Source organism: Anser cygnoides, chromosome 1 (assembly GCF_040182565.1).
Source record: "Anser cygnoides isolate HZ-2024a breed goose chromosome 1, Taihu_goose_T2T_genome, whole genome shotgun sequence".
In the NCBI taxonomy this organism is placed as follows: domain Eukaryota; kingdom Metazoa; phylum Chordata; class Aves; order Anseriformes; family Anatidae; genus Anser; species Anser cygnoides.
The window spans coordinates 76,131,278-76,152,569 of NC_089873.1; the positions used below are offsets into that span (position 1 = coordinate 76,131,278).

Here is a 21,292-nt window from a genome sequence, read left to right on the forward strand (position 1 = left end):
GCGGGGCTGTGACCCCACTGTCTACCCGCTGCTGTCATGTACCTAGCACTTCTATCACTTTCACTTTTCTGATTTCTTTCTTTGAATTATTTTCAACATTATGAAGCCAAATCTTTAAGGCTCTGTGTGTATTTACAGTGGTCTGATTTCTCCTGCTGTTTAATGGCATTAATACTCCTTAGTATTACCAGTTTTGATTCTGTGCTCTATGCCTCTTCATTTTCCCAGATTTAATAGACAAGTGTAAAACTTCTTCATGAAACTTGCCACCTACATGTTTCAAGAAATACACAGGCTGTTTCCACAGGGTCAGGCGTAAGCCTCCAGCACATGTTAGTCATAGTGACCTCCTTTTCGCCTTGCCATTCCCAAAGTTAGAAATGTGCTGCTGCCACCCATATGGCTGGCATGGGGCAAGATCCAGGCTGGGGCAGGTGGGAGCCATCAGTGCGAGGACCTTGATGGTGACTGGGTCTGAAAGGGCTCCTCTAAGGCACTGTTTTTGACCACAAAATGCGTTCCCCAAAAACTCAGACTAGACCAGTACAACGAAATTACATAATGAAAATGTCTGGTAAAGCATCTTTAGGAAGATTCCTGCTTACATGAAAGTGTATGTGTTATGCAAAATCCGAGTTTCACTAGAAATAATTTTAAAAATTATTTCTTCCTGCCATGAGAGGCTGTGCGCGCTGAGCACTGCCATCCTATGGGGAGAGGGGAGCAGAGGGGTGACCATCTGCTATCACTGCAAGTTGCATTTTTTACTTCCCCTCTCTCCCACTCTCTCCCCTCCCCCCCCCCCCTTTTTTTTTCCCATCAGAAGCATGGCCTGATGGAGTGTGGTTTTTCATCGTTGTATCCTGAGAGTCTCCAGGTCAGAGGATGAGTGGCTCTGGCCCCTGATAATTGCAGGGACATGGCCACCATATCTGGGATGAGACACTCACACTCTCTCTCACTCACTCACTCTCTTTTCTCCCAAGGAAGAAGCCAGAGAGTTAAGCACAATGACTTTTTGGCCAAACCTGCTTGTCTCCTCCAGCTGAGGCATAGGGAGCTGTGCCCACCTACCTGCAGCAAGGTGGGTCCCACCTCACCACGGGTGGGATGTGATTTTGAGCAGCTCCAGGCAAAAGGTGGTGGGACGGCCAGAGCTGTGTGAGGCAGGAAAGTTGTGCTGGAGCTCCAAAAACAGGGGTTGGTGACAAGCAGGGTCTGCCCAGGTGGGCTTTCTGTGTGCTTGATTTTCTGGAGAGTGTTTGGGAAGGTTCATGCACGTGGTTGATTGCAAGTCTGCCAGGAACATGTACAATAACACTGTAGTGCCTTGTATAAGATGGCTTGCTCTTTTACTTATTTTGTTGAGGTTTTAAAATATTTCTGCGAAGCCTGTAGATGCAGCTGCAGCTTTCTATTTCCTTCCTTCTCTTGATAAACCATTGGAACTTTGCACAGAAAGCATCTGTGTAGTATAGCCACAGAGACGACCAAAACTCAGGGGGATTAATCAGATAAAGCATGTGACTTCCCTTGAATGAATATGAGGGAATTTATTGTCTGCTGAATAGATGCAACTTCATCTGTAGTTTCTTAAAACACAAGCCCCTGACAGCCTGCTTTCACCTGTGTTAACTCAAAACATTCCTTAATCTGTCATAGTCCCTCCTACACATGATGCTAGCCTCTGTTCCTGTGCAGTGTGTGAAGCATAGTGTCCCTGTGACTACCTTTTATTCATCAAGCACTCGAATGTTATGTCAATGTTTTTGGGTAAAACCAGGTATTCTTGGTTTTTGTGTCTGAGAAATAAGACTTTCAGGTGATTGTGGAAGCTGTGTGCATTTCATCTTGGTCTGGTGGACTTTCCAGTGTGAGACTTTTTCAGTTGGGCTGCTCCTTTGTTTCTTTGCCACTCATTTAAATGACTGCATTTTCTCTCCTCTATTCATCTCTTACTCCCATTTTCCATCCTGGTCCCCTCTGTGGTGCATCTGACATCAGTACCAGATGTGATTCGCAATAGCTTATTGCTACGGTGTAGGTGACCTGGCTTGGGGTAACCTTCCCCATCCATTGCCCATAGAAGTGGCCAAGCTTTTCATGAGATGGGAGGTTGGCTAGGTTGTGGTATTGTTTTGCCTCTGCTCTGTAGTGCTGAAGTTCCCACTCTTGCTGAAGTTTAATCATTAACCTGCCCAGTACTGTGCTTGCTGGCTGTTTGCTTTGCTCTCTCCATACCAAAATGCAAGGCTTTGCTGCATGCCATTAGCACTCACCTGGGCTGAGTGCTAGGCTTGACAGGCTCTGCTCCTGCTTACAACTGTAGCTGTGGCTGAGCATGGAGAAGAGACTGATGTCTTCAGCTGCTTGCTCCTGTCCTCCTTGGCTCTGCCAGCCTGAATCCCACGTAGTCCCTCCCTGTCCCTGCTGAGCTGGGACAACCAGGCCTGGGACAACAGGGGTGGCTGGGCTGCTGGATGGAACAGCTGGGGGCTGCAGGAGGGCTTGTGCCTTGGGTGGGAGCCCTCAGTGCCACTGGGGCAGTGATGGTGGTATGTCAGAAGTTACCTGTGGTGGCATTGGGGTTAGACAGCCACACCTCACCATAGCAAGCTCTGGGTGGTTGTTCCTTGCTGTGATCATCCAGTGCAACTCTTTCTCCAGGGGACCTTCCCTTTCCACCTGCTTTCCTCCCATTTTGTTGGGTTTCCCAGCTAGGACTGCAGTGGCCACATCTTGTTGTTACCCATTAGCCCTACTGCTTCCATCTCTCACTCACTGTGGCCTCCTCAAGCAAAGGTGGCCCCATTCCGAAAAATGGGGTCTTGGGGAACAGTGGTGCTAGTGGCACCCAGCTCATATGGTCATCAGTATCTGCCCGTCTTCCAAAAAAGTTGTGTGCCCTTTCTAGTCCTCTTTGCCTCCCGTAAGGGTTTGCACTGAATTTTCTACCCTATGGCTATCTTGCAGCACAATATCCTATGCTTATGGAAATGAGATAAAGCCTCAACAGAAAGGAAATATAGGTTAAATAGCTACTTAGTAGTCCTCAGGTAACCACAGCTGCCAAGAGCCATGGGTGTTTGGGGAGACCTGGCCTGGTTGTCATGGGTTAGTCATGTGTTCTTCAGGTTGTTTCCATGGCCATAAGGTCACATCGTGGAGCTGATCTGGGCAGCACTGCCCAGCGAGTGGTATCAATAAGTTTCACAGCGGGCCTGATACCATTTTGGCAATTTAGATCTGCAAACATCTGTCTATCTAAAGCACGTGTTTGTTTTTCCATGAATAGATTTAGGCAGCTTGTAACAAGAGCTGGCCTGAACTCAAAGAATTGTGCTTTCCAGAAGATGAAGGCAGTGTTTTGTTAAATTTGTTATGTTCAAATGTTTAATACTTCAAACTGCTCAGATGAGGTGAAGGGATCTAGTTTTTGAGAGAAACTCCTTAGAAATTAAGTTAGTGTCCAAAATACACCGCCTTCTGAGTGGTACAGGGTTGGCCAGCCCAGCTGGTGCAAATATATGTGAAACATAGCGAATTTGGGCAATGAAGCAAGGTGAGGTCTGGATGTGGTGGGGATGTCCAGCCCCTGGCTGGGCCAGACAGGTGGCACCTCGCTGTCAGCAGGGTCCCCACGTGGGGCTGATTCTGCAGAGCTCGAGAGATGCTCTGCTCCTGTGGGCCCTCTCTGACGTGTCTCAATCATGACAACATGATTTATGCTCTCTATAAATATCCCTCTGGCAGAGGAAATAATGCACTGGATGACATTTTCCAGACGGCCTCAGGCCCGCTGGTAAGATGCTCCCCTGGCATTATAGGGAAAGGAAAGAAAATGCAGTCTGCAGACCCACACAGGGTTTTACAAGTGACTTCAAAGTCACTTTGTGCTGATCCCTGTTCCCAGGACATGGCAGAAAAAGGTGGGTCCCCCTCCTGCTTCCCGCGCATGTTGCAATCCCCCGGCTGAAACCCAACACCCCTTGAAGCCCACATACTGCAGAACCACTGCCACGCTGCATAAATAAAGGAAAAAACAAGAACAGAAACACCACAACAGTAAGGACATGAAGTCCTCATTTTTCTTCAGAAAACTTCTTCTTAAAGATGTGGGGAGGACTTGGGGGTGGGGAGGAGGTATGAGAAACTGAAAACTTTGCTGGTGTTCCTGAGTATGGTATTTTTTTTTTATTTGCTTTGATTTGCGGAAATCAGACTCTATAACCTCAGAATAGTTATAAAGCAGGTATGTTTATTTGGTGCTGCGTGCACACACCGGGCGCAAGGGGGATAGCTCCACCTAACTTGCACCCCAACAGTTACTGGCAGTGTGCTTATATTTGTAGGATATATATACATATTCATTTCATTTCCCATAAGTCTCTTGCATCAGGTCTCTGAAGAATCAATAACGTAGGTTCCGTCTCTATCCATTTGCGTACTGGAGTCCTTGAGTGGTCATCCAGAGTACTCTGGTGGTCTTTTGTTGAAGGTCAGAAGTCTTCCTCCCTGCTAATATTCTGACTTTTCCTGCCTTTGACAGGCTTCGGCAGTCAAGCCAGTTCTTGCTGGTTCTATTATGCATACAGTCTTTTACTCCCTTATCTTTGGGGTCATTAACATACAATTGTGCTAGCTAAGACCTAGGAATCAACATCCTTTATCTTGTTCCCTGTCTCAGCATCTTACACTTGCTGCAAGATTCAGGACTAAGGAAGGAAGGCATTTAAAAGATACCATCACAATTTGAAATGCCTTGTGTTTCCCCGAAGCCCTTGACAGGAGTGTTCTGGCCAGCCTGGCATGACGGCCCCTCTGCAGTGCACTGCCACGAAGCTGCCGAGTGGAGCCACCTGCCCGCTGTGATCCAAAGCGAGGGGATGCATGGTGGGTGAGCTCTGGGCGCAGTGGGTTGGAGGGACAGGCAGGCAAGAGATTCCTTCCTCATCCTCCTGTGCCCAGCAAGCGATGGTGTTTTTACCCCCTTTCCAGTGCAGTGCCAAGGTCCAAAGCCAGACCTGCACAATGCTTTTCAAAAAAAAAAAAAAAAAAAAAAAAACAGCCCAAACTGAAGCCCAACACAATGCATGGAGAAGACGCTGGGGTTATTGGAAGACCACCAAACTTCAAGGAGAGGATGAGATGCAGAAAATGCTGCCAAATCCCAAGCAGGTCATCTGCTGGAGACCGGGAAAACCTCGAACAAGGCAAGCAGTTCTGCATAGGAACAAAAGTGCTCTGTTTTGCTAGTTAAATACTTACCTTAAACTTGATAAGTGCTCTGTGTTGGCATTGTTTGCCTCAGGGGGAGGAAACGTCTTCCGTAATGATGTTTTCCCTGGCATTTCGGCAGGTCTTTTTGCAATGCTGACATGCCTCATCCCATGTCTGGGTCTGTTTCACCAAGGGCAGGTCAGTCCTGGTTGTTTTTGGTGACGTGGGGGTTCTGGCTTGCATGGCACCGCCAACACGTGGCTAGGGCAATGCTTAAGCACCTGCTGGTCTTTAAGACCAAGGTCCTGAACTTGTGATCTAGAGGCCTGGGCATCATCCCAGCTGGAGCAGGAGGGGCTGAGCAGGGATGCTGTGAGCAGGAAAAGTGGGCGGCTCATCTGGAAGCGGCAAACACCAGAAAGCCCGTACGGCTCCTAGGAAGTCGGCATGGCAAAAGCCCTTTTCATTCCTAAATAGTGCATCTGCTTCAAACTGACAGCAGCAGCAGATCAGTGAAGAGCCAGGCTGATTTTTGAAAATGGACCTTCCGCATCCATCTAGGTACATAGTCCTAAATGTATTTTACTTCTCAATAGCCTGAGTAAAGAGTAATTTGCATTCTAAGTGTAATATTAAACTCAACAAACATCCTTAAAGAATATATCCAACGAAAGGCTTCATCACTGGCCTTTCTGCTGGGGGGGGCAGGGCAGGAACAAAAGCATCATTTGTCCTCAGCATCATTTGTCCTCATTGTATTATGTGTTAACCCTATCTACATCCCAAAGAAGTTTAAGCTGTACAGTTCAACAGGAGTGCTTTATTGCTGGGAATGGAAGATGCTTCTGCTGCTTTTCTCAAATTCGGGAAGCCCTGTATCCTGCCCCTGGGAGGAGGTGTCCAGCGAGCGGTAGGTGGCAAATACTGACCCTGGTGGCTCTGTGACCACCATACAGCTTCACAGCTTTGGACGCATTATCAGCTACAACATTGGTGGAGTCAGTTTGGGATTTTCTGTCAATTTTGGCTTTTATGACTTTATTTTTTTTTCAAAGTGGGCTGCTAGCAGGAAAGAGTAAATTTTAGTGAATATCCAAATTAAAAGAAAGCATGATGCAGGGAAGTAAAGGTTGGCAAAAGAAAAAAAAAATCCAAATTTGACTCCTCCTAACCAAAAATTTTCCCTGCAACTGAAAACAATTATTCCTTTTGAAACATTTCTTCATTTTTGTTATTTAAATGTTACACAGGTTGAGGTTTTTTGATGCAATTGCCAGAAAACATTTTAGTATGATTCAATGCAATTTGGTGCAGATTATTAGTTCAACTCTCTTTGGTCTCAGGCCAGGGAAACCTTTTGCAATCTCAAACTCTCACAGCCGGAAAACATCTATGGTTTCCACACACCCCATCTATTTCAGTTCTTCCTGCAGCTCCCCACAGCCAAACATAGATGCATTGGTGTTGCTCATATTTATTCCTGTCCTGAGTGAGTGTACCAGGGTAAAAGCTGAAGCAGATATGCACTTGGGCCATTTTTGCGGAAGCCAGAAGGCTTCTGGCTGTTAGTCCAACTGGAGGCTCTTACACCTGCAGTACCAGAGCTCCCTTTGGGTTTAGATTATGCAGCAGACATCCTGCCTTCTTTCTGGAGGTAATGTGTTGTTCCAGTTCCCCTCTTATCATGTTTTCATTTCTAAGCTGCTTGCTGGACACATTGCTTGTAATCACGGTTGACTCAACTGGCAAAATTTATCTGGCAAGCACCAATCAATAAATGTGATACTGCCCTAAGGGCACTGAGCTAATGCTTCTAAAAGGTTTTCTTCTTATCTGCCAACTCTGCTTCTCTCCACAACTTTGTTTTGAGGGGTGAGCACCTGCTAGCAGAGCCATTCAACTCTTCATTCCTTTCCACAGAAATCTGATCATGAAAGCCTGGCAGCGGGGATATGCTCCAGTTCCTGTCGCGTTGTGGCCAAGCAGGATGGTGGCAGCGGGTGGCATGGTTCGGGCCTGCTGTCTGGAGAGGTGCTGGTGGCTGGTCCCTCGGCTATGGTCCGTCCCTTGAGGTGAGGCACCTATAGCAGCAGTGATGCCCATGACCAACACCACAAGGGCTTAGTGACCCCACTGACCGCTTTCCCTGCCCTCCATGCATTTCTCCCCGCCTTCAACAGGTTGATGACTTATGGTGCATGCTGAGAGGCCAGGGCCATGACTACTTCCACAGGGACAGACTTGGCGCAAGCCCTTCGTGAGGTTGGACCTCTCTGCCAGCAGGGCTGGCGCTGGGCCAGCGCGCTGGTTTTGAACAAGGGATGAGGGTGAAGCCATCCGTTTTGCCATGCCTGTCCCCTCCCTTCAAACCCAAGCCACCAAACTGGCTGGCAGAGGAGGCAGGAAACTGAAGTCAAATCAAAACCAGGCTGAAAGCCCTCAAAAAATGTTGTGTTCACGCAGGTGAGTTGCGGTTGTGAAATGAGCTCACAGGAAGCAATTATGCTCCTGTCCTGTGATGTGCTTTGGGAGGGTTATTTGCATGGTCTCACGCTGTTCGCAGTGGATGTGGGGGTGGTAATTTGCCTTCTGCAGCCTCTGTCGTCTCTCTGAGACCTGGCCAGGCTCTAAGTTGCATCCAGGCCTGGGCTGGATCATGGCCCCCTCCGAGCACATGGGCAGCTCTGTCCCTTGTGTGTTGGCACAGGGAGGCGATCACAGGAGAGTGAACATCCATTGCGACTCAGTCTGCTTAAGCCTATATTCTGCCCAGTGAGGATGGTGAAAAGATATCTTGAAATCCATTTTAACATCAATTTAATTTCAGGCCTGCTGTTATGAAAGAAGTGGTTTAATGTTACATCTGGGGAAAAAAAAGAAGCAGTTTCAGGTTACTTGACTGTGGGTAAATTTTGTTTTGTTTTATTTAAGGACAGTGTCAAAATTTCTTTTGTTGAAATGTTTCTCATGTGTAAGCTTTTGTAATGCAGAACTAGTGTGCTGTATCATGGGAGTCATGAAAAACAGGGCTCGGAGGCATCTCTAAAGAATTCGTGTCCAAACCCTGCTCCAGGTAGGATCACCTCTACCTAAACCATTCATGCTTATTGTCTAACCCATTTCCTAACATCTCTGGTGATCTTCCCACACAGGGTGTTCCATAGCCTTGCAGTCAAGCTATGAAACTCCCTTGCAAGCAGCTCACAGGCTACCTTCCTTTTTTTTTTTTTTTTTTGCAAATGATTGTTGCAATTTCTTCATTTTTTGTTGATTTGCGTTGCTTTGCAATCATCTCCCATGGCAGCGGGTGGCACAGGAAACTCCCATCCGCCTGGGCTGGAGCCCCCAGCCCGACAAGCACGTCGATGCATTGTGGCTGCCTTATCCCAAAATCGAGGCGAACGTGGGGATAACGGGTGAGAGGAAATAAATAATAAAAGAAAAGAAAAATAATAAAGTAAAAAGATGATAAAATAAAATAGTAGAATAAAATATTAAAATAAATTTAAAAAAAATCTAGAGGGGGGCTGAGAAAAACAAGAAAAAAACCACGCGAATTCAGCGGCTCCGCCCGCCGCTTTCCGGTGGGATCCGACGGGTCGGCCCCGCTCCGCCCGGAGGCCGCCCCGGGGCGGGGCGGGGCGGCGGCGGGGGCCCTGTCCCCCTCTCCGTCCTCGGTCCTGTCGCCGGTCCCATCCCCGGTGCCGGACCCGTCCCGGCCGCGCTGCCCAGCGGCAGAGAGGTGAGCGGGGTAAAGGGGGGACCGGGCCTGGGAGGGCTGCCCGAGGGGCTCGTCCGGAGGAGGGGAATTGAGGGAAAAGTCTTTTTTTTTTTTTTTTTTTTTTCCCGCGGCAGACTTTTCCATGAGCAGCTTCCCGTGGGCTGGAGCCGAGCTGCTTTTGGAAATTCGTCTCCGTGGGCTCGGAGCAGGGAAGAGCTGGCCTCGGACCCCATGGGAGAGCCGCGGAGGGTCCGGCGGGAATGGACGACTCCCTTCCCGCTGCGGCACGTCCTTCTGGCTGGGCTTTCTGCAGGAGAGCTCCCCTTGGCTCCCTGCGTGGCCTCCTGCGCAGGCATCGGCTTCTGAAGGGAGCTGGGGAGGGTGCCGGGGGCTGCACGTAGGGTGCCCGCCTGTACCACAGCCTGGAAAGGCTCTGTGCAACATGAGAAGAAAGAGGCGAGCGCTGAAGCCCTGGGTCCAGGGGAACGACAAAAGTGTAGCAGGAGGATGGGGAGAAAAGGGTCAGCTGGAGCGCGGGGATGTGCCGATCCTGCTGCCAGCAGCGATGGGCTGGTTTGGAGGCGAGTGGAAAGGCAGAAGAGCCAGTGTCAGGAGAGAGCGTGGCTGGCCATCATGTTTCTCGCAGACATGCCCTGAAGAAGGTCAGAGTTTGAGCAGGGATAAGGTTTGAGGTCTGAGGGAGAAAGATGTACTCTCACAGCGGAGCTGTGGAAATGCTCGCTGTGGCAGCAGGGGGAAGAAAGCCCCAGTGAAAGAGTTGTAAGGAACCACGTAACTCCTGTAATTGTAGCAATCTAAACCCAGTGCACTTGCTGAAAGGTGGTGAGTCCCACAGCCTTGGCTAAAAGTGACTTAAATCAGCACGTGTTTCCTAATGCATGAGAAGCTGCTCAACACAGGCTTGCCGCTTCTGCGCCCTGATGCATCCCACACCAGCTTCTGCTGAGCTCCTCTGCCTTTGCGCTGCTGCTGCTATTTTTGTTACTGTGGAAGCCTGAGGAGCAAATCTTATGGGGCTCAAATTCCCCTTTATATGGTTCTTGTAGAAATCCCAGCTGTGTCTCAAGGCACCAGCTCTGTGGGAAGAAGCAATGACACACACGATGGCCCTTCTTTCGTTCTTGTGCCCCTCCTTTGGCAGCACAAAAGTGATAGTCATCCTTGAGGGACAGTGGGTCTGATGCTGGGTGAACGGCAATCTGCCTGGTTTTAGGTGTGCAGCTCACTGCTGTGAGCCAGGTTTGCCTTCTCATAGGATTCCCACTGCTTCTCAAGGCATTGATCAGTGGCACTGATGAAGCCTTTCATGCTCAGGGATCTTGCAGGGCCAAGGGATCTCACAGCTGGGGACCGTGAAGCTGTGGACTGTGCAATTTGGTGTTGCCACTGAGTTGGGTGCCACCACTACAGTGATGCAGCTTCCTGGCCACCTCTTCCTGCATCTCTCTTTGTGCCACCACCTGTGCCTGTCTCACCCTGCAGTGGAGCAAAACCAGCTGTGGGAGCTAAACCAGTAAGAAGATGAAATCCTTCAGTGGAATTAGCTTTTTGGTGCTTTAGCTTTCAGGGCTGCTTACAGCAGGGGCAGAGGAGCATCAAGGAAGAGTCTGAGGAGGAAGGGAGTGGGCTTAGCAAAAATTAGCTGTCAGTTTAGTTTTGTTGTGCCATTGACCCGTACTGTGTGTGTCAAGAAGTACTTATGAGTAATCCTACATCCATCTTTTTTTTTTTTTAAATTTGATAATTGCTATAGAGACAAGTTGCTGCCTGCCTGCTGTAACTACCATATAAAACCATACTGATATGCCTATTCCATACTGACGTGAGACCACATTGGCAGTGTTTAGCATTGAGTAAGTCTTGCCATCAGCACCGTTGTGGTTTGGATCAGGTTTCAGTATGTGCTGGCAGGAGAGATTGGGTTCACCCTTCTCGTCTTTTCTGGCACCACCCAGTAAATCAGCATAGCTGTACTATCACTTAGCTCCTGAGGGGTTGCCCTTCCCAAGCTCATGAAAGTCTTGTAGTGTGTCTTCTGGCTTTGAGATCCTTTTCTCTGTGCTCATGTGGGCTTGCCTTTTTTCCCCACAGGCACTCCTGCCCAAACAAACGCTTTAATTCCCTTACCTTTTTGGCTGTTCAGATCCACAAATCTTATTTTGTGTGGTGCTTTCACTTGGAGGCAGGTATTTTGTTAGCAACTGTCATGATACAAAAGGGGAACAAAGTAGTGTGGACAGAGCCTTGCTTCAGAGCCAATATGCATCACGGGGTGTGGTGTGCTGCAGAGTTCAGGAGTCAACATCATCATGTCACCAGTCAACCTGATGTTCCAGCGAAGCTTCAGCCTGTTTAAGGAGGGAAGAGGAACAAGACAAACGAGAACATGTGAAGCTCTGTCTTGGGCAACAAACCATCATCTCTTTTTATATCCTTGAGACATGAGAGGGTTTAGGGCACCACCACTTAGGCAACCAATGGGAGAAGTTAATTTTGGTCTTCTTCCTGAGACAGCTGATAGATGATGTTTCTTGCTTTCCGTTGTTTTGCTCTAGGCTCAAGGGCCGCAGCTGAAGCGGGGAGGAAGGTGTGGAGCAGGGTGATGCAGGGAAGGGTGCACCTGCTGTGAGGAAGTGAAGGGGTTTTGGCCCCCTGTGAAGGAGGAGTGCAGGTTAAAAGAAAGAGGGGTGCTCTTCGAATTGCCACAGGTCTTTTTGTGTTAGGAGGCAGGTTACAGCTCCCACATCTCTGTTGTGCTGGAGTCTGCAGCTGGGTGCACTGGCCAGCTTTGCAACAGCTGGCACTGGGGGCTCCACAGCGTGTTTTGTGGTTGCATCTGTCAGGTGCGAGTAAATCTTATCAATTTATTATTTTGTTCATGAAATATGCATAGAAATCTCAGGAAGATACCAGGCTGTAGTGTTTTAGTCTTGTTTATGAAGCATCACTAAGAAGTGCTCAAGATCATCTGATATCATTGCAAAGATGTGCAGAGCTTTATATCTCCATAAGTAGTCTAAAGACTAACAACATTTTTTATAAAGAAAGATAAATTTAAGGAAAAAATAAACTTTCATGGTCTTTTTGGGTAACCCAGGCCTCAGGTGTGCCTGAGCAGCTGGGGTATTTGGGGGTGAGGAGCACATATCCACCCAATGGTCCTACCTTCCCACACCCCCCACTTGGCAGCCCCGTCGCGGAAGATCTGCTCACTGCTGCAGAGGACAGGTCTCAGAAAGGAAAAGTGCAAGTCAGAAATGCCTGCTTTTCCTTCAGCCCTGGATTCATTTCACCAGGCAGATTTCGACATTAGAAATCTCTGCTCTTGATGCAGTAGTTAAATCCTCAATGAGAAAGCTATGTGCAGTGTCAATACCATTGGGTTTTAAAGGCAGTGCTTTCAGGGAGGTTAAGTATGATCCAGATATGCACTGGCTGGGCAGTTATGAGCTAAGTTCTCAGATACATGCATATATAAGCATGCTCTCATAAGGTGTGCAGAAGTGAACAGAATCAAATGTATTGTCTCGGCATTTTACATGGACAGTGCTTGTATTGGGGAAAGCCTTGATAAGCAAAAACCTTTAATTTAGGTTCAGTTTGTGTAAAAAGTCAAGGCATTTTAAACCTGTTAACTACAGTACCTGTTAACTATGCTTTTGAAAAGCCACGTTTCCCTCCTGAGCTGTGATTGTGTGAATGGCTTCATGCAAGCTGACTTCTATCTGCTTTAATGGCATGGGGGCAGAACCTAACAGCACAGCTCCAAACATGAGTCCCATGTCCACCTTTCTGCCGCAGTCTGCCTTATTCCAAGCGTTTCTGAAGACCAGTCTTGACCATAACTCTCCACAGTACACTGTAACAGTTCACAACGTATCACTTCCTATGTACTGGGCTTGGTAAATGTGCTAAACTTGAAAGAGCAAAGGAATAAAAGCTGAAGGGACAGATCAGTGTTGTATATAGTCTTTACAAGACGTGGCACACTTTGCTTTGACAATGTGCGTAGTCTGTAGGTCTGTTTTTTTCCCAACTTGTTTCTGATAAAAGCTTTGCTAGCTTTGATTTTCTATTGTGCTTGAAAGGAAGGAAATGCATTTCTCTAGCTCGTCTGAAACACAGCAACTGAAAGCTGATTTGTGTGAACTTTCAGCAGCTGTTTTTGGTTATACTTACCAAATGCCTTACCACCAAATGCATTTGATGCAAATTACACCCTGATTCTAAATTCTCGTAACTCTAGTTTCAAGCTTAATATACTTAATTTTGGTGCTCCAAAAATTACTTAAGAGTTTACCTTGATGGCTTTCCTCTGAGGTTTTGAGGTTTTATGCATTTTCTTGTGACATGTTTCCAGTATCTTTTAGAGGAAAAGATACAATTGCAGCCCCCAAAAAACTTGTCATGGCTTTCTGAGGAAGACTCTATAAGCAAAGAGGAATGAATTTTGGATAAGATATGCTCCATTAAGCAGCAGCAAAAAGATCCTGGATCTCTTGTAACATTAATCTGGGAAAATATCCTGTACTCAATATTAGGCAGCATATCAAAACATTTTAAAGCAGCACTTTGTGCTGCTAGAGAAATGCTCTAGACTTCTCTTGTACCACCCTCAGGTAAGTGCAGTCCTGTCTGCCTCATGGCTGGGTGGCATTCTCTGTGCCTTGCTCAGCAAACAACATGCTGCTTCAGCTGTGCTTAGCTAGCCATCAGGTCTGAAGCACAAGGAGGTATCCCACACCACAGGAATGCTACTTTGTAGGATGGGTGCTGTGATCAACACCAGGCTGCAGCACGCTGTCCTGCACAGAAAGTCCGATACTGAAGGTGTTTCACAATAATCAATGAGTTTATTCCTTGGCATGTGCAGTGCAGTAAATTAACTCAACAGATCTGTCCCCAGCCCAATGGGAAAGTGCAGCCTGGTTTCTGTAAAGGAGGACCTGGCTCTTGACTCTGGCTGCTGTGGGAATTGCTTGCTGGAAAGCCATCTGTGCACTGTCACAGCAAAGCCTTAAAGCTTCTCTTTCTGACAAATCAGGAAACTCCCTTGCTCAGAGTTTATCAATGTTTTCTTTGCTTTTTGTTATAAAGCGCCTCTAAAGTCAAAACATGAGTGTATTCTAAGCAAACACAGCTGCATGTTTGTATTGGTGTGGCAGTCGCTTCTGTGCTTGTGGTCACTTGCTTTGTTCCATCAGTCAAAATTAATTACTTGATGGGACTTGAGTGTTGTTTCACCATCAACCATCTCATAGGTTCAGATGTGCCAGACTTCAGCAGACATGATAGGAAGAAATGGAGCTTTTGCTCTAGTCCTGGAGGTGCTTGCACTGCCCTGGAGGAGGAACCCAAGGTTTCTGTGGTGTTTCACTGTTGTTGCTGGAACAGCTGTTGTCATCTGCTGCTGTTATTTACTGCCTGAGATTTACTGCCTTCTCTCCTCTTCAGCTGCTGAGTGTCTTTCAAAGAAGACAAACTGGGACTGTGCTATTTCACCAATGCTCACTGGGGAGAGGCACTGGGGGAGCAGTAGCATTCTCTTTACCCTCCCTCACTTTTCCCAAGATTTATGCTTCAACTCTCTGGAAGCTAAACCATCAGCAAAGCTTCATTTGGTAAGCTGATTTTTCTGCCCTAGATACCTGAACAAATACACCCCTTTGGTAGAAATTTGTTCTTAGATTGGTGTAGCTGGCAAGCCCTTTGTGTTGAAAGTAGATAAGAGACAATGTGTCACTTATGGCCTCTCATTTTCTTTGTTTAAAGGATTTCCATTGTAGAGGAAACATTTGTGCAGAATTGCTCAGCAGTTCATAATCCAAAATTCGAATGCATTTTTACCCTTGTAGGGAAAACAGAAAATAAAATTCTAGGAACTTCTCTTTATTTAATTGTTACAAGGAACACTGTATTGGGCATAAGTGTCAGGCTTTGGGGCACTGGGACTGTAGGTGTGGTCTGTGTAGGAAGAGAAAGCCATGAGCGTGAAAACAGTTTATTGCACACCAAAACTGCAACCTGTCAGAGCAGCTAATGGCACCTCTGCTCAAATGCCTTTAAGAAAGGGTGGTAGCCTCTCACTAGGGACAGGAGTCATGGAGAGGAGACACGAGAGGAGTCACAAAAGAGCACATGGGAGGACAAACGTGGGAAGATGTGAGGAGTCACAAAACAGGAGTTGAAAAGGTGACATGGGGCAGGAGGCCCAAAAAGGCCTGCATGAGGACAAGCAAAAGGAGACAGGAGCAAAAGTGTGAGGAGGTGGAGGGGATGTGAGAGGAAACACAAGAAGGTGAAGAGCTGTCTCTAGAGTGAAGGGAGGACGTGGAGGAGGCTGTGGAAGGGGATGCTGTTGGGTACATGGCTTGAGATGCTGTCTTGGAAGGATGTGTTCAGTGCTGGAGAAGGTACCCTTGAGGGACTGTGGCCTGTGGGCAGTCCATGCTGGCATAGGGACATCCCTGTGGAATTGTGGCTGGTGGGTGAGCCATAGCAGGACGGGGGCATCCCTGAGGGACTGTGGCCCAAAGAGAGCCTGTGCCAGGACAGGTACACCCCAAGGGACTGCAGGCTGTGGAAGACCCATGGTGCAGCAGAGGAGCAGTAAGAAGCAAGGAGCAGTGAAGCAAAAGAGTAAGATGCAGGGAGCAGTGAAAGGAAACTGCTGTGTATTGCCTGAAGGAACTGGGACTGATTGGGTGTAACCTGCAGGGAAAAGAGGGAAGTTGATACTGGAAAGGGAGTGTGGAAGAGGTGTTGAACTGAAGAGAAGCCTGGGGAAAGGGGAGGAAAGGTATTTTCCTGAAGTGTTTAATTGCTTGGCTTTTTTTTTTTTTAATTGATATCTGAATCAGTAATTAAAAGTTTCTCTTAATGGGTAATAAATGAAATTCCCCAAGTCAAGACTGTTTTGTCTGTGACAGTATATTCATTATGTTGGGATCCAAATTGGTTTAGCAATGACATGGTCTAACAGCACAAACCCCAGGTGGACGTAACCTGGGAGGCATTTCCCCTCTCTGTACATGAAACTGACATATCCTTGCAGTGCTGGGTTGGCACTTGGGCATTTTCCCAATTACAGCTTTCTAGAGAAGGACCAGCACCAGCTAGTTGCAGGTATTCACGAGTGGTGGAGGCAAAAGCCACAGAACAAATAAATCTCCCATGCTGACAATGCTCTTCTTCCTTCCAAACCAGACTGGAGCTGCGGAGAGAAATGGGAAAGAACAGGGTGGGGGCAGATGGCAGGGTCGTGCCATTTCTTGCAACTATGTGGGAAGAAAATGTGTGTTGTCCTCTTGAAGTCTTAAGGAAAGCAGAGGGGATGGAGGAGAAAGGCAGCGCACTGTGACATGGATGCTCCCAAGTCTGCCAGGTCCTGGTGCTGCCAGCACCAAGTGACTTGGTATGTGTTGAAAAATTACCAGATTTTTTTTGTTCAAATAGACAAAAAAGTGAGAGATGAACCTCAGTGGAGATTTTTTTTTCAACTGAAGTATGATTAATTTAAAATGGAAAATCCTGTACTGTTATTAAGCTGACCTGTAGCTGTCCGCAGCAGGCATATTGGAGTTCTCTATTACATTCTGCACTTTTTCAGTTTGTGTCATAAAACTTCTGCTTTTACTGATGGATTGTATTGATTGTATTTCTTTTAAATCATGCAAAATCTTACCACAAAGGAAGAAACAGGGGTTAAAACAGAGAAGACACAAAAATGTTTTGCATCTTGCAGACAACTTCACTTTCTTCTTCCTCCTCCTCCTCTTCCTCCTCCTCTTCCTCCTCCTCTTCCTCCTCCTCTTCCTCCTCCTCTTCCTCCTCCTCTTCCTCCTCCTCTTCCTCCTCCTCTTCCTCCTCCTCTTCCTCCTCCTCTTCCTCCTCCTCTTCCTCCTCCTCTTCCTCCTCCTCTTCCTCCTCCTCTTCCTCCTCCTCTTCCTCCTCCTCTTCCTCCTCCTCTTCCTCCTCCTCTTCCTCCTCCTCTTCCTCCTCCTCTTCCTCCTCCTCTTCCTCCTCCTCTTCCTCCTCCTCTTCCTCCTCCTCTTCCTCCTCCTCCTCCTCCTCCTCCTCCTCCTCCTCCTCCTCCTCCTCCTCCTCCTCCTCCTCCTCCTCCTCTTCCTCCTCCTCTTCCTCCTCCTCTTCCTCCTCCTCTTCCTCCTCCTCTTCCTCCTCCTCTTCCTCCTCTTCCTCCTCCTCTTCCTCCTCCTCTTCCTCCTCTTCCTTCCTCTTCCTTCCTCTTCCTTCCTCTTCCTTCCTCTTCCTTCCTCTTCCTTCCTCTTCCTTCCTCTTCCTTCCTCTTCCTTCCTCTTCCTTCCTCTTCCTTCCTCTTCCTTCCTCTTCCTTCCTCTTCCTTCCTCTTCCTTCCTCTTCCTTCCTCTTCCTTCCTCTTCCTTCCTCTTCTTTTCTTTCTTCTTTTAAAGAGTATATTCTTCATGAAACTTTACTGGTTTTCTATACTTAAAGCATAACACTGCTTGGAGTATGGAGGCTTTGAGGAAAGTGTTAGTACGTTGTTCACGGTTCTCTTTAACTAGACTGTGTATTGCAGGAGTCCAATGCACCTTATTTCAGGCTGCTAAAAACTGTTGGACTTTCTGGGAGATAAATTCAGCTCTGCTCTTGCATCTGCTGCAGCATATCTCTTTATGGTTAAATCCATGCTTTGGACTTCAGAGAACTAAACTTGGTGTCTGGCCAGGACAGTAAACGAGTCTTGTAAAAGCAGAAATTACACTGTATGTCCCAGCTCCCCTGTCTGATAGGAGGAGGATATATTCATGGTACATATCAAGTATAGGGCACTGCATGGTTATTGAGGAATAAACAGAAGGGAAACAAATATCCTGTGATTCTGGGAGCTGAGACCTCTTGACAGAAACAGATGACAGCACTGAGATTTTAGATGAATTTTCAGATTTTGGAAAGGATAGTGGATGGTTCTCCTTTTTGGGAAAACAAACAAAAACACTGCAAAAGCTGCTGTCCCACTCAGTGTCAGGTGCCACAGATCATTAGTATGGCAGCAAACTGGAGGACAAAAGAGAATCCAAATTCCTAGTATCTAAGATTATTGTTGTACACATCTGATATTAAAATAATGGACCGATGAAGATAAAATGGAATAATCATTGTATTTCCTGACAAGCGACAAGCACAGGATGCATCCAGGGAAATGAGGGTCAGTCCTGGTTTGTGATAAATGGAAGAGACAGCCTTGTCCTTATTTTGTTTTAGAAGGAGCATGATCTGTGCTAGAGGACAGTGTATCACACTGTATCATCAGTGATGTCCTTAGTCCCAAAGGTGATCCAGATAGCTGCTCCTAATGACTCCTGGTGATTGGTTTCACACCTGGAGCTGAGGCTGAGGCTCTGCTGGAACAGTCCCAGAAGGGGCCCAGATAAGGTGTGCAAGTGTCCTTCTTCCAGGTTTCCACCTGTCATGGTGCTTTTCAGTTGTGCCCAGGTGCCAGAACAAGCAGCAGTGGGCACCAACTGGCAGACAGGAGGTTCCCTGTGAACATCAGGAACCCCTCTGTGCTGTGTGGGTGATGGAGCACTGGCACAGGTTGCCCAGAGAGGCTGTGGAGTCCTCTCCTTGGAGATCTTCAACATCCAGTTGGACGCAGCCCTGGGCAACTTGCTCTAAGTGGCCGTGCTTAAGCTGGGGTTTGGACCAGACGACCTCAAGAGGTCGCTTCCAGCCCCAGCCATTCTGTGGTTCTGTGCTCCTGCACTCCTCAGAGCTTATGCAGATGGGCCACTGATGGCCCCCATGGTGGGCCTGGGAGTGGTGGGCCCAGCATGATATTACTTGGGCTCCCACTCCTGCCATCATCCCTCTGAGCTCCTTTGAGGGTGTGCAGGTGAGTTTTATTGCATCCCCTAACAACCTGAAAAAGGGCTATGGTTTCTGATGGGAGCCTGTGGGCATTGCTATGGTATGGAGAAGCCAGGACACTTTTTAAGAAATGTTCCAAAGGTATAATTTAAGCATGCTGGCATGCTTAAATTCAACATGTAATTTAAATTCAGTGTTCAGTGTGTAGTTCTGCCATAGTGCTGTACTATGTCTTGTGGTCTGTTGACCTGCCTGTTAATGTATTTTTCTGCTTTCCTCACCATCAGGTCACGACGTGTCTTGTGGTAGAACAAGCTCTGATGGGAACAAGAATGCTCAGGATGCCCAACTGCCTGCTAAAACTGACCCGGTCGGTGCTGAGCCACAAGCTGAGGGCCCTCTTCATCCTCACCTTTAAGTTCATGTCCTTTGTCTCCATCCTGTTGTACTGGAGAATCACGGAGGACGCTAAGGTCAGGGACCAAGTCTACAGCTTGCCTACTGAAATCCGCTGTGGTCACTCTGTGCCCTCTCCCCCCCGCGCCATTGCTGATGGGCCTCCTCCTCCACCCGGGGATGTGTTTTTTGTGGAGACCTCTGAGCGAACCAACCCAAATGACCTGTTCACATGCTCTGTGGAGTCAGCTGCACGGACACACCCTGGGACAAGGGTTGTGGTGCTCATGAAAGGCTTGGCCAAAAGAAATGCCTCATTACCCAACCACTGGGGCTTCTCATTGCTGAGCTGCTTCCCCAACGTGGAAATCCGGCCCTTGGATTTGCCAGAGCTTTTCTCTGGGACACCTCTGGCAAAGTGGTACTCTCAGGCTCACCAGCGCTGGGAGCCTTATTTCTTCCCCATCCTATCTGATGCCTGTAGAATTGCCATCATGTGGAAATTTGGTGGCATCTACCTGGACACAGACTTCATTGTGCTTAAGAACTTAAAGAACCTCACCAATGTGCTTGGTACCCAGTCCAAGTATGTACTGAATGGGGCCTTTCTGTCCTTTAAGCCCAGACACAAGTTCATAGAGCTTTGCATGCAGGACTTCGTGGAGAACTACAACAGCTGGATCTGGGGACATCAAGGCCCACAGCTCCTAACACGTGTCTTTAAGAAGTGGTGCTCCATCAGGAGTCTTCGGAGCAGTAAGAGCTGCAAAGGGGTAAGTGCTCTTCCCCGAGAGGCTTTTTATCCCATTCGGTGGCAGGACTGGAAGAAATACTTTGAAGTGGTCAGCTCCTCGGAGCTTCAGGAACTCCTAAAGAACACCTATGCGGTGCATGTATGGAACAAGAAGAGCCAAGGGACAAGGCTAGAGATCACATCACAGGCGTTGCTGGCTCAGCTGCATTCTCACTTCTGCCCTGCCACATATGATATCTTGAAGATGGATTCTGAACGACAGTGACTCCAAGGATCAGCTAAGAGAAGTTGCCTGGAATTCCCTATCCCTTGAGCTGTTCTATCACAGATGAACCCTCTTTTGAAGCGAGGCAGTGGGAGTTCAGGAGAAAAGCTATTTGTGGGGTGTAGGTGGAGCCCATGGTTTCAGACCATCTGTGCAGCCCTTTGTCTTGGCTTTAACAACATTTTGGTCCTCTGCAGGACCTTTCTTCTGCTCTGCTTGGTCTGGTGGAGAAATGTCAGGAGGGAAGTGAGTGCTGGTCCACTTGTGGCAGCCCCTTCCTTACTCGGAGGACTAAGATCCCTTGCTATGACTTTAAATCTGGAAGGGGCCTTTGTAGAAATGTGTACCTCATCCTCTGACACTGACTCTCAAAGCACCAAAAGGATGGGAGAACACAGAACAAGAACTGAAGAAGTTAAGGGTGTGCTAGAGGAGGTGTCCGGAAAAAAAATGTAGAAGGAAACAAAGAAAGGGGAAATGGCTAAAGCAACTCCTCTCCTCTCCTCTCCTCTCCTCTCCTCTCCTCTCCTCTCCTCTCCTCTCCTCTCCTCTCCTCTCCTCTCCTCTCCTCTCCTCTCCTCTCCTCTCCTCTCCTCTCCTCTCCTCTCCTCTCCTCTCCTCTCCTCTCCTCTCCTCTCCTCTCCTCTCCTCTCCTCTCCTCTCCTCTCCTCTCCTCTCCTCTCCTCTCCTCTCCTCTCCTCTCCTCTCCTCTCCTCTCCTCTCCTCTCCTCTCCTCTCCTCTCCTCTCCTCTCCTCTCCTCTCCTCTCCTCTCCTCTCCTCTCCTCTCCTCTCCTCTCCTCTCCTCTCCTCTCCTCCCTCTCCTCCCCTCCCCCCCTCCCCTCCCCTCCCCTCCCCTCCCCTCCCCTCCCCTCCCCCCCTCCCCTCCCCTCCCCTCCCCTCCCCTCCCCTCCCCTCCCCTCCCCTCCCCCCCTCCCCTCCCCTCCCCTCCCCTCCCCTCCCCTCCCCTCCCCTCCCCTCCCCTCCCCTCCCCTCCCCTCCCCTCCCCTCCCCTCCCCTCCCCTCCCCTCCCCTCCCCTCCCCTCCCCTCCCCTCCCCTCCCCTCCC

General features: G+C 48.2%; 1 protein-coding gene across 7 annotated transcripts in view; it reads left to right on the top strand.

The window, feature by feature from the left end:
* The first annotated feature begins 8,805 nt into the window (after positions 1-8,805).
* A4GALT (alpha 1,4-galactosyltransferase (P1PK blood group)) overlaps positions 8,806-21,292 on the top strand; it is a 39,764-nt gene continuing 27,277 nt past the window's right edge. For 5 of the 7 annotated variants that reach the window (XR_010828592.1, XR_010828591.1, XR_007158866.2 and 2 more), the window contains exons 1-3: positions 8,806-8,962; positions 14,417-14,583; positions 19,099-19,980. Coding sequence is in view for 4 of the 7 variants with exons in the window: in XM_048050149.2 (XP_047906106.1) it covers positions 14,467-14,583; positions 19,099-19,980 (999 nt within the window). In the remaining 3 variants the exon portion in view is untranslated. Of the gene's footprint in view, positions 8,963-14,416; positions 14,584-19,098; positions 20,772-21,292 lie in introns of those variants that run through there. The other 2 variants (XM_048050150.2, XM_066990337.1) reach the window with 2 other exon arrangements.